This window comes from Styela clava, chromosome 1 (genome assembly GCF_964204865.1).
Source record: "Styela clava chromosome 1, kaStyClav1.hap1.2, whole genome shotgun sequence".
Lineage (NCBI taxonomy): Eukaryota > Metazoa > Chordata > Ascidiacea > Stolidobranchia > Styelidae > Styela > Styela clava.
The window spans coordinates 11,384,845-11,397,468 of record NC_135250.1 but is presented as its reverse complement, the minus strand read 5'-3'; the positions used below and the strand labels follow the sequence as shown (position 1 = coordinate 11,397,468).

Below are 12,624 nucleotides of genomic sequence, written 5' to 3'. Positions count from 1 at the left end.
GTTGACAACAGTCATCAAACGCGCCAGTCACATGAAGATTAACTGGTAGTAATGAGTTAACTTGCTTGTCAAATAAATTTGTGTCAGTCAATGTTTCTATTATCTCATCTAATATAATTCTTTGAAAATCCTTAATTTGGGATATTTTACATAATAATTTTAACTGAAGGTAAATAAATATATGGTCTTGTGAAAAAATTAAGTAGGGTACTTTTTCAATGCAGCTTTGTGCAAAAAAAAAAAAAAAATTCTAAAAACGGTGCTTACAAAAAAAGACCATCCCCCCTGGCATAATTTTTGAAAACTACTGAAACAGAGTGGACATGTTGTGCAAAATAAAAACTGGAACTGGTTATGAAATTACAAAATGTCACATTATTTTTAAACACAACCATAGGAGGTACAAGACTATTGTCATGTTGTGATAACCATAATACCTCTTAAGAAACTTCGTACAGCAGAGCGTGTCATGGTCAAATTTCTACAAAAAACTATCTACGATATTGAGTGTTAATGGGAGAGTTCCTGTTATCAGAGCTGTCACTAGACACATATATATAGATTATAGACTCATAAGCAGCAATGGGAGAGAATAGAAATGCATATACCATAGTCTCCAAAAATTGCATAAAAAAATTCATAAAAATAGTGATGCATTTTTTACATAGAAACGAAGTGATATTAATTAATAGAAAATATCCAGAGGTCGAACTGCAGGCTTCAAAACTGAAGCTGCTGTTATCGATGAAGAGTCATTTTTAGTAGCATTTCGAAACATAAAACATAATCAGGAAAATTATAAGCAATATCATAACAAAAGCAAAAAATTATTTGATACCAACTCTAAAAGTCAAGACGCAAGATGCAAAGAGCAGGAATATTTTTTCAAGTATTTGTAGCAATAAAAAAAAAAACAGATATCATTTTCAAAGTTTTTCTGCAGGTAGCATTCCTGATAAACAGCTCTGATTTCTCATTATTTTTGCTCTTGGGTGTGCTTGCAATAATTCCAAAGAAAGGATCTATTTACAATAAGTATCAACTGCTCATAGAACTTCCTTCTATAAACAACAAGAAACGAATAACGAAGAAATAAAGTGGAACTTTCCAATACACCATAATTCGAATATTTTTTTATGCTTCAAGCATTTGTGAATAATTCAACATGCTTTTTTCTGAAAAAACAATATGCCATATCTGATAAATGCAACACTAAGAATAAATAAATATAGTTAAAAATATCTGTGATGCTTCCGATGGTTTACAAATTCATATAACCATGGCTTCAATTAAAATTATATTCATAAATTCTAAGTAATGTGGAATTGCGCTATCAAAAGTTACAAATACAGAATTTAACCATATGTGCTCCTATCATTATACATATACACAAACACATGTCTAATGCCTGATTTGCTAACAGTGCAGAGCCGGCAATTGCAGTATTCAAAAATAAACTATTACTGAAAACAATGTTTGAACATTCATGAAATTCATCTGAAACAAACTTGTTTTTGAAGCTTGAGAACGGAAATTCTGGCTGCTTGTCCAGAGCCTGATTCAGTGCAAATTGCAAAGTTTTAAAAAAATATCATGAAGTACATTGGACATTAACACAAAAAACAAGCCCTAACATATTGTTTGCAACATCTAAATACAGAAATAGCATATTGCACTTTCTCAATAAAAATTCACCGACACAATATAGGCCGATTATATTTTTATTATTGAGGATAGCAAGAAGTTAATTTATTATATGCAGAGAATGATAGAAAATCAGGATTTGAACCGTCGTCCTTCAAATTGGTCTGTACACACAATTTTATGTTATGGCTATTTCATGATACATTTCCAGCTGTCAACCTGACCAAACAAAAAAAACTATTCCTCCAAGAATACCAATTGTCCATCCATTAACTAATAATTATTTGAAAAAAGGGGGAATATAAAAAAAAGGGCTGAATTTTAGTATTTCCGTCCATGCTCATAAATATTCTTGATATGACCTTTAAATCATATACGACTTTACATATCTTTTGCATATATTGATTAGCACCAGCAAAAGCATCTGTTTCTATAACAGGCTTTCTTTAGGAGGTAAAAACACATTTCTTTTGTTTTCAGATTTCTGTAATAATTCAGCTTTAAAATAGGCAATTGTTGAGTTGAGTCCGTCAGACAAGGATACCTGAAAAGAAAAACAGAATGACGAATATAGTTTGGAACACAAACGAACCAAACTAAAGATTGCAGATACAATTTTTTGTCTTATTTTTGTTTATTAAAATATAAATATATATATATAGAAATCCTCATTCCATGATTTCACGCTCGCGTTTGGCACATTATGCTACGCAATAGCAATATGTTTGTAGTCCCACCACTGGTCACCCTGTGTGGGTTTGTAGGTTTGAATCCTGGGGGGAATAATTATAAGTAAAAGAATTACTCGACACATGATGCCGTTGGGTGGTTCACATGGTTACGGCTTCCTCCCATCAAGTCCATCCATTGGAAACATATAACCCACCAACTAATCCCTTGCCTGACATGGTCTGGTAATCGGACAAGAGGTTATATTACACCATATGATTAAGACCCATTATAGGCCTTTCTCTCCCCTGAAATCCCATTGTAAAACATTTTATCATTTTGGAATGATCAAAGCCATGACTGCATATTCCATCAGAAATCAGCCAACCTCAGAAAAAACATTTGAAATGAGAATATTTCAAAACACAGAAACATTTGCCATATACGACCTACATTATATCTAAGATAGAGCAATTGCATATCAGATTGAATTTTGAACAAAAGAACAAAATAGTTCCTTTTTTTCGTGTCACTATGTTCAATAAATTCAATTCAGTTACTTCAAAATATGTAATTTAAAAAAAGAGAACAAAAGCACAAAGAACAGCGACCTTTATACCACAATCTAAATTTAGACATAATCACCTAAAAAACTATTGAAATCGAAATATAATAACATGTTACAGTGTATGAATGACAATACTGACCATTGGTTCCCAATGTAACAGAGTCTTTGCTTTTGTTATATCGGGTTTTCTTTTCCTGGGATCGTCAGTGGCAGCTTCTTTGTTTATTATTTTAGATGAACTAGAAGTCATTTTCTTAATCAATTCCGCAAATTCTTGTATTGTTAATTCCTTTGGATTACCCTATAGAATGGAGTATAAAATTAATTTTTCTTACAACTAGTTTTTGGGTGGCAAGGTGTGGCATTGGCTTTGAATGGTTATTTTAAGGTACTGGTAATTATATTTCATAATGTATATAGTTAAGCCGGGAACAGGGCTGGGTATTGAAATATACCCAGTTACGCAAAAAAAATTCATATATTTTATAAAAGAGTGATAAGCAGATCGACTAGTTACTCGAAGAACATTTTCGATCTGTACTCATTTTCCAGGAATGCCAAGTTTATGCAAAGCCAATTTAGAATTGTAACATAATTAGACATATTTTTACACAAAAATATATATTGAATAAAAATAAAATATTGTGTAATATATATTACACAAAAAATATGTCGACATTGATTTATGCTGTGGTTTTAGTGCCAACAGGGATTACTTTACATTACTTTCAAATTTCCAGCTCTAGTATATAGGCATATATTATCAGATGGAAGTCAGTGAGAAATATGAAGAGTGAAGACCATTTATATATTTTTGATACAAAACCAAAAATGGCAGATAACAGTGAGAAAAAGCCAATAAAGAGGCTTAATCTTTGTTGGATATGAATCAATTTCTTTTTTCTTTTTTCTAGCAGACATGTATTCCACATTTACACTCATCTTTATTTCAAACAACACTCTAAACAAGGTTAAATTACAGATTAATTTATCAAAGATAAGAAAAACTTCAAATGAAAATGTGGAAATTTGGACTTACAATATTAACTGGAGAATCGACATCACTTTCCATCAAGGCGATAAGTCCTTTGACCAGATCACTGGGAAATAAGAACTTTTTATATGATGCTTATTTACATAAGTATAAGTATAAGTTTATTTCGACTCCATAATCAGCAATAGACGATAATAATAGATAAAAACAAAAATAAAAGTAACTGATTATAGAATCGGGAGAGCGAGCAAAACCTCGAGTAAGGTTTGAAACGCACAGATTTTAGATGGAAAGGTATTGATAAAAGAAGTAGTACGTGTTCGCTCACCCAAAAGTAAAAAAAACTAATTAAGGCACGCACGCACACACACACACATACACACAATCATCGAGACATGATATTGTCGGAAGATAAAAAAAATGCGAGACTTAAAATCAAATAAATTACTCAGTAAAGAGGAAAATATACAAACAAATGAAAAAAAAAATGAATAAATTCTTTTGCCACACCAAATTAATAATTTTATGAGGATTGCCAAATTGGATACCGAATTAGTCAACAAGAGTAATGTACTGTGGATAGAAAAGTATTCCTCAGAAGATATCGTCAAGCTGATTATAATTGGAGTCACCTAATGCCAAATTGCACAATCAGAATTGCCAAGTTGGATGTATGAAGAGGTGGGCTAGACCTGCTTCACTCATCAAATAGAAGCCACAACAAGCCAAATAACATCCAAATTATTTTAAATACTATTAAAAAAGTTAACGATGTTAACCATAAGTTAACCATGTAATTGACATCTTTATTATTTCGTTTATGGCAGAATGAAATAAGATTATGTGTAAAAATTTAAGTTACCTCACATATTGAAATGATCTTGTCTGTTTCCCATTACCATAAATCTAAAAAAAGTGGTAAATTTACTAAATTAAATCTTAGTCAATTTTTACAAGAAAACTGAACCCCAGTTGTCAGATTCTTAAAGTATTAATTTATGAATTTCTCTCTAACAAGTAAAGATATTGCAGCAACTGATTTAATAAGAATAAAAAATGATAAGAAATGTAATAAACTGAAGGCTAACTTCTGATTACCCATTCAGTAGTGTTCTTTGGGTATTTTGAGCTAAATATAATTTAAACAAAACTGCTCTAAAACACATTTGGTAAATGAATCAAGAAAATTATTGAATGATTACTAAATATAGCATGGAAAATTTGAATAAAACAACACATACCGTAATATCTTCTCCTTTCAAAGCTTGAAGTACAAAATTTGACACCACCCTGCCATCAGCCATATGCATACGTGGACCGAAAGTGTTAAATATTCTTGCCACTCTTACTTCAACATTATCCTTAAATTAAAGTAAATCATAATAAAACAACAATTCAACCAAATGTCTTTGTTGGTAAAGATAAAATTAACACGTACTTGTGATTTATATGCATAGCACATTGTTTCAGCAACTCTCTTTCCCTCATCATAGCAAGCTCTCGGCCCAATAGGGTTAACGTGACCCCAGTATTCTTCTTTCTGGGGATGTTCTTCTGGATCCCCATACACCTCCGATGTGGAAGCTAGCAATAGTCTGAAATTGACAGTTGCAATTCATATGAATTCAAGGCTATCTCATAAATATTAGCATAAAGAAATAGAAAGTTCAAAGAAAATTGCTAAAATGACAAAATGATGACCCACAAAACAGAACCCAAGTCATTTGAGACATATTCTTGAGAAGCGGTTCCAACCAGGGGCTCCAGAGCAGTTGAAGGGCGGTCACGATGCTAGGTGTAAAACCGATTCTACTTTCCACTTTACACAAAAAAATTCCCTGTTTTTCCTAGTTTCATTGCTTGATAAGGCTTTTTCACAGCATGTTTTCACTTTGTTGAGCATGAATCATTTGAACATAATGAGATTTGGAATCTACCAATCAAAATAACACTACAAGTACCACAGGGTCACGAGTGATAAAAGTCCATGGAAGGGCACCACGAGCCATAACATGTTGGAAGCCACTGTTCTGGACAGAACACAACTTTTGTGCAAAGCGTCTCAAAATAATGTAACTTTTGGGTAGTCATACACAAACAAAAATTCAAGTGTTAAATAAATTTATGAGTTCTTCTTCACTCTGTATGTTGTAGGTAGCTTCAAGTAAGCTAAATCACAAGAATAGCACTATCCTCTTACCCATCATATTGAACAACCCACGTGGATCTTATACTTGATAGTACAGATGGCCCGGTGGTTATAATATTGGATGTAATGGTCTATCCATAAATGGTCTTGGTTTAATAAAGATCTAGGGTTAAATCCCTGTGACCACCACACCTATGGTTCAATAAATTGTCAATGCAGAAAATAAATTATGGTACTTCCAAAAATAGACACTCCTTACATATGGCCTTGTATATACCATGTTTGGAGTGAAGGTGTATAAAAATTATCAGTACAGTATATGTTCATAATTTCTCAATATTATTATTGTTTGCACAACAATAGAAATTCTCATGGGTTTCCAAGTATCCTTAGTAAACAATACACGCTGTGATATAGTTGTAACAAACACAAGTAAGCAGTTGGTCAACAAACTTATCGGAATTTGAAAACAAGCTTATAAAAAGTTGCCAATGTAAGTAATAAAGAAAAAGGCAGTAATGCTCCAAATAGACCGTTGAGCGGCAAACATTAGAACCACGATATTTACATTTTGAGATTGCTTATCTTGAAGTAAGATATCAATTTTTATAGCAATGAAAACTGTGGTATAACATTGTAATGCGTTATGAGTGTCTACAATAATCCACAGAGTTGGTTGGGTGATCATATAATTGGTATCATAAAGACAACTTTGATTATTACCAGATTCAAGATTATTAACTCAATTCTAAATAAAGTGAGAGATCCCAAAGCAACCTTACCGGATCTAAGACAGACATTTACTGATTGTAAGCAGTTGGGCCCTATGATGGGCCGAGATTAGCTAGATGCAATTTCCTGGTTAGCATCAATTCTGATAGATTATTTCGACAGGAAAACTAAAAAACATGTAAAATACAACACAATGCCAGAAGTGCATTTAATGCTTGATTGCATACAAAATCATTTCAAATATTGCTGAATTAAAATTTGTTTTCCAAATAACACAAATATTTAGTTTCCTTCTAAATTAAAACCATCCAAAACCAAATATAAAAAATGCAGCAAAACACTATGTAAGGTACCTGGCATTGACACGTTTAGCAAGACCCAGCATATTGAGAGTTCCAATGCTTGATGTTTTTATTGTTTTAATCGGATTATACATGTAATGCGGAGGTGAAGCAGGACATGCTAAATGGTAGATTTCATCAACCTGAAAAAATTCAGTGGTAATTCAAAGTCAACATCTACAACACTATAAGACAAGTGGATTTGAAGGCCCATGTGCGATTTATAACAAATTCATGTTTATTCATTAACACATTTATGCTATTTTTGGGTTGGAAAATTAAATTTTTAATTTTTTGTTCAGTGAAGACCATGGAATGTAATTTGTGACCTCGTGAAATAATATAGAGCATAAATAACAACCCCAAAGAACTAAATAAATGACTCAATTTATATAATAACCTACATCTTAATGCTGATCGAACAGCTGATATTAGATAAGGATGTTGTTTATAGATTAGTAGGATAATCATCTTGTTTTCTGTTACGTATTATTTGCATTATCCTTATTACAATAAATGAACTCATTATCCAGAATTGTGAAAATAAATAATTCACAAAATGGTTGTTTTCCCATTAAAGTGGTTACCGTACATAACTGATCACAGTACGTACACTCAAGCAATGGCCAAGCATAGTATATGATATCTTTTGTGTTCCATTCTTGAAGGCCAAGGGAGACTAGCAAATTTCATGATATTCCATTCACTTTACCAAGCAGCAAAATTTTGATTTAAAAAGATATTTCCAAGAGAAATTCCCATTTAATTTTGATTTCGCAGCATAATGCTATTAGAAATTAACATTGAAACTAATTCTTTAAAACATGCAAAAATCATACGTTCATTTCCTATCAAACATGTTATATTTTTCCCAATATAAGAGATGAATTATTACTAGTTAGTCATCGGTGTAAAAACATCACTAGAACACCAAAAACGGTATACTAAACAACAGTGGGGTGTAATGTAAAAATCTTTTTACTTATTTTTAGTTGAAAAACAAGTGTAGCATGTTTATGTTTTTCTCTAAACTGAAGCCCCAAAAAAGTTCGATGGAACGAAAAAAAAAATGCTTTGAAAAGTAAGGAACTGGTTCTGAGATATGGTTCAACATATATAAGCATTGAAGAAGATATATCCTAGATACATAAAAACACATAGCAAACACATGTTTTAGTGATAGTATTTTTCTCTCTAAAAATTCACATACTATTTCAGGCGCTCCAGCAGAAGTGTGTGTACCAATATGGAGGTAATTAATTTAGTTCGTCTACTTTACATCAAGTTGTGTAAAGGGACTGAAACCTATGGGCAGGGGGTATATTCGCTTGGCTAACACAGACAGTCCCCGAACTCTGAATAGCACTAAAATGAGGAAAATCGGAATAAAATTATGGCCTAACCCCACGGGAGTACCCTATTTCAAATGTTGATAGAATAATAATGAGAGTGAACTACAGCAGTTTAGCTCAGGTTGTCAAAACCTCAATTTGCTCAAACAATTTAACAATTTGGTAAGGCATGATTGTACATATTGTAATACTTACCGTAATAAACTTATCCATGTAGAGTTTTACTCGAATATCAAACACTTGAATCTGAAAATAATAAAAGTAAAAAACAATACCTCAATGAACAATGGGGTTACAACATCGTGGTGAATCAACTCAAAATTTTCATGACCAATCCAATGCTCGACGTTTCGTTTTCGACCGGTGAAAAAATTATCAACAACTGTGACTTCATGTCCCAAAGACATCAATCTAAAAAAGTTGAAATGCAATTTCTTTTACTTTGAATTCAGTCACAATTTTTTTGTTACTAATATGAAGGTAAGATTTTTTAACTAAAATTGATTATGTATTATATCATATCATATAAAAATTCATAATGTTTGTGAAGAACTATATGGTTAGACAAATGGTTAGGAACAATATGGTGAGTTTGGACAATCAATGAACCCATTTCTGTTAACAAAATCGAGATATTCCAGATTCACTTCACAGTGTGAGAATGCCATGAGGAAAGCATGTTATTGTCCCCCTTTTCCGGGTATTTTCTGGTCCAAAGCTAATAATAAGCTGACCGCAGAAAATAAGCCGAGCTGACTCTAGAAAATAGGCTAAAAACTTGGTGGAACTGGAAATCGGCTCATTAGCAGGAAAATACGTTCCTTACGCATTGAACAGTTTAAATGAAATTGTTAATAATCAGCATACTTATCCACAAGATGACTTCCTACAAATCCAGCTCCTCCTGTAACAAGAATCCGCTTTCTTTCTTGTTCGGGTAAAAATTTAACCTCTGGATGTTTTGGCTTTATACTGAAAAAAAAGAATTTTTTATTTGGGTGCATGCAAGAATCAAAATATATCCAGTGCTGTAGTTAATAAAAATTAGAAATGTTTCAAAAATTGTGTGTACAGTGAAATGAAACTTACAGGATTATATGTGTAACTCTTTGACACTTTGACAATTAAAACTCAAAACTAAATTACTAAGTTCATACCTCTTTTGTAGGCTTTCTACCATCAGCTTCAAATAGGAATTCTCTTCAGCTACCTAAGAAAACAGAGAATTTTCATTTGTAAGATGGTTAATTATGTCTTTCTCTCTGACCTAGACCCTGTACAAAAACCAGTGACATTCATTTCAAATTCCCTGTTCGATTCGAAGTTCGATTCCCTTTTACCGTAATTCAATGGGACGATGTAGGATTTACCAACGATACAATTTTTTTAGAATGTGTCTTAAATCATAAAATATTGACTATAGAGTTATATCACATGCTACTGTTTTCTATCATATTTTTGTAATGAAGACAAGAGAAGTAAATGCAAAAAGTTGACTATGTCGAAATTTTAACAAAAAGAGTTCATGCATATTTTGTTTACATATATCGGTTTATAGTCATGTTGGTTGCATTTACTGTAGTGTACCCTCTTTTGTATTAATACATGAAAACACCACTGAAAATATAAAAATCGAACCTTTCTTAATTGCTTGTCGATGTCATCGTTATGGTCATTGTTTCTGGTAAAAATAAATTTTAAATCTTCCATAAATTTTATAGTCCGAAAATTTTTAACATTGAAACAAAATTTAACAATGCAATGTTCAGGTCTGCAGTAATACTATGAAATATTGCACTGCGAATATAATATGTAATGTAAAAATTGAAGAAAATATCGCAAAATCAAGTAATAGCAGATTTCTGTTTAGAATTTCATGCAGATCTGCCCACTAGTTGATTGAGATATATTGTTATTAATTCTGTTTAAAAAATTCATATTTAAGTTAAAACCTTGAATTGAAACTAAGAGAGATCAGGGACTCAAAGCTTTTACAATTCAAAAAAGATTCACCTCAGATTATTGTGATTATCGTTTTGAGATTCCAATTTCGATAAGTAATCACTAGTTACAATAAACGCTTTGGGTTATTTGAAATTACAAATTTTAATATATATCCCTGACCCTAATGCAAACCAAGGTAAATGGAATTAAAAAACGACAAATAAACAGTCGAGTGTTCTTACACAGCTGGTTTATGTTCCAACACTTCCTCACTGAGTGCTTTTCCATCTTTACTCAGTTTTCCACTTTTAACAGCTAAAATAGAAAAGAATAAAAATAAATAGCTTGAAACTTCATGTCAGACATCCAGTATCCATTCACATTCATTCATTTTAATGATCCATCCAGCGATACTGTCTTAAATGGTAATAATGATCATTGTTATTGTACAGGGGCTTGATATCAGGTTGCCAGTTTAAATCTAGTTCAAGTTCAGATTTTCAGTGTTATGGTGTTGGTTACATGTCCCAGCATAGCATTCTTAGAAGCCAAGACAGATCGTATCAAAGTCATTGAATCAGAACCATTGAAATTTCAAACTTTGAGACACAAACTTGGGTTGGAAGTAAGTCTGGTACCCTAGATATCATCAGAACAATAATTTAATCAGCACCACGATGCTGTGAAGGTCAGAAGGTGGTTTACGAAGAGTAAGATCAAGCTCTATATTTATTATTATCATCATTGTATTTATGTTTTTTCTGGTTGACAAATAATGAATCTCTCTCTCCCTCCCTCAGCACGATGAGCCACACCGCCGCACAATAGCTCTGTTTCCTAATTTAAAAAATGAGCCTCTATAATTCTGTAATTGCACATAGTTATATACCTAACACACATGTCAGCATGTTACTGTATATATATAGAATTTACATATTTATCCCGGGGGAGAGGAAAGCCAATAAGACGGCTTAACCATATGGCGAACAACGTCCTCTCGTACAGTTACCAGGTACCATTCCATGTCAGGAATGGGATTAGTTATTTGTTTTCGGAAGCATGGACTGGAGCAGTAACACACAATCCAGTAAACACACATATCACATAGGCCTATATGCTAGCGCTAGTGGTTCTCTACCTTTTTTCTTCCGAGGCCCACTTTTGTTGCACAAAAAATGTGGCCCATAACTTTCATATGCAATGGAAAGACTACAAGAAAAACAAATAATCCTTTCTACAAAGATAAACACTCCCACTTTAATAGTTAAAATGAAAATTATCATTTGATAGCAAAAACAGCATTATCCTGTTATCATTCAATTCTAATACAATCAAATTTGACCAATTTGTCAATAAGTCTAACAATTTTTAAGAGATTTGTGGCCCACCTAAAAATGTTTCTGTGGCCCAGGGCCCACTGGTTCAGAACCGGTGGGCCAGCCTATGCAAATGACTGTAAGATTGTAAAAAATTCAAAACTTACCCACAATGACCAGAACCAAGAAAAGCAAAAGCACAAGATATTTCATTCGTCTCGTGCTCATTCCGTGGCAAATGTTTTTCCCTAGCTGCACAAATGTTCCCAATTTAGGATAATGTAGGAAAAGGCTTCCGAGAACAGAGCGAAGTTTAACTATGATTTCGTTTGTAAGCATCACAAATAAACCAGAATCTCTTTTTGTATTTCGATTTCGTCTTTCTGTTTACATTAACCGTTACGCATCATTGCGAATGGGCGGGGTTTTCGTCAAACCAAAAGGGACGGAAGTTAAAATTTCGTGGACGGGATTTATAGTTAACAAGTTCATACACACGTATGATGAAAAATATAAATATTTATTGGACATGAAATGGACTCTTTTTGTTATTATGTTGCTGTTTCTTGTAATTTTGATCTTAATAAACAAAAACGCATCAAGGTTTATTTGTAAATTAGTCACGGAAGTTGAAAAACCACGCTCAACCTCAATTGATGCATGTTTGATAGTTTTGAGTGCTGATTTTATTGCTACGATTTTCTATGTCATTTTTATTGATATCTAGGTAGAAACGTAGAAAAAGATTTCAAAGCAACGACTAACATAATATGGAGATATGAACGTTTTCCCCAAGCGACCTCTAAAGAGAAGTTGAAAGCGAGGTGTGATAGGGTAAACGGGAAACATCATCATACATAGAAATCATATATAAAAAAATCTATTCAAAAAGTATATTTAGACCAGTGGTTCCCA

The 12,624-nt window shown here is 32.6% G+C and overlaps 1 protein-coding gene across 1 annotated transcript; it reads right to left on the bottom strand.

The window, feature by feature from the left end:
• Window positions 1-248: 248 nt before the first annotated feature.
• LOC120343086 (UDP-glucuronic acid decarboxylase 1-like) lies at window positions 249-12,111 on the bottom strand. The gene is made up of 13 exons (XM_039412182.2): window positions 11,877-12,111; window positions 10,636-10,708; window positions 10,088-10,130; window positions 9,607-9,659; window positions 9,317-9,421; window positions 8,725-8,860; window positions 7,110-7,240; window positions 5,314-5,470; window positions 5,117-5,236; window positions 4,738-4,781; window positions 3,921-3,981; window positions 3,021-3,182; window positions 249-2,188 (listed from the first exon to the last, which is right to left on the bottom strand). The coding sequence occupies exons 1-13, from the start codon at window positions 12,046-12,048 to the stop codon at window positions 2,075-2,077; spliced, it is 1,371 nt and encodes a 456-aa protein (XP_039268116.1). The 5' UTR covers window positions 12,049-12,111; the 3' UTR covers window positions 249-2,074.
• Window positions 12,112-12,624: the final 513 nt, after the last annotated feature.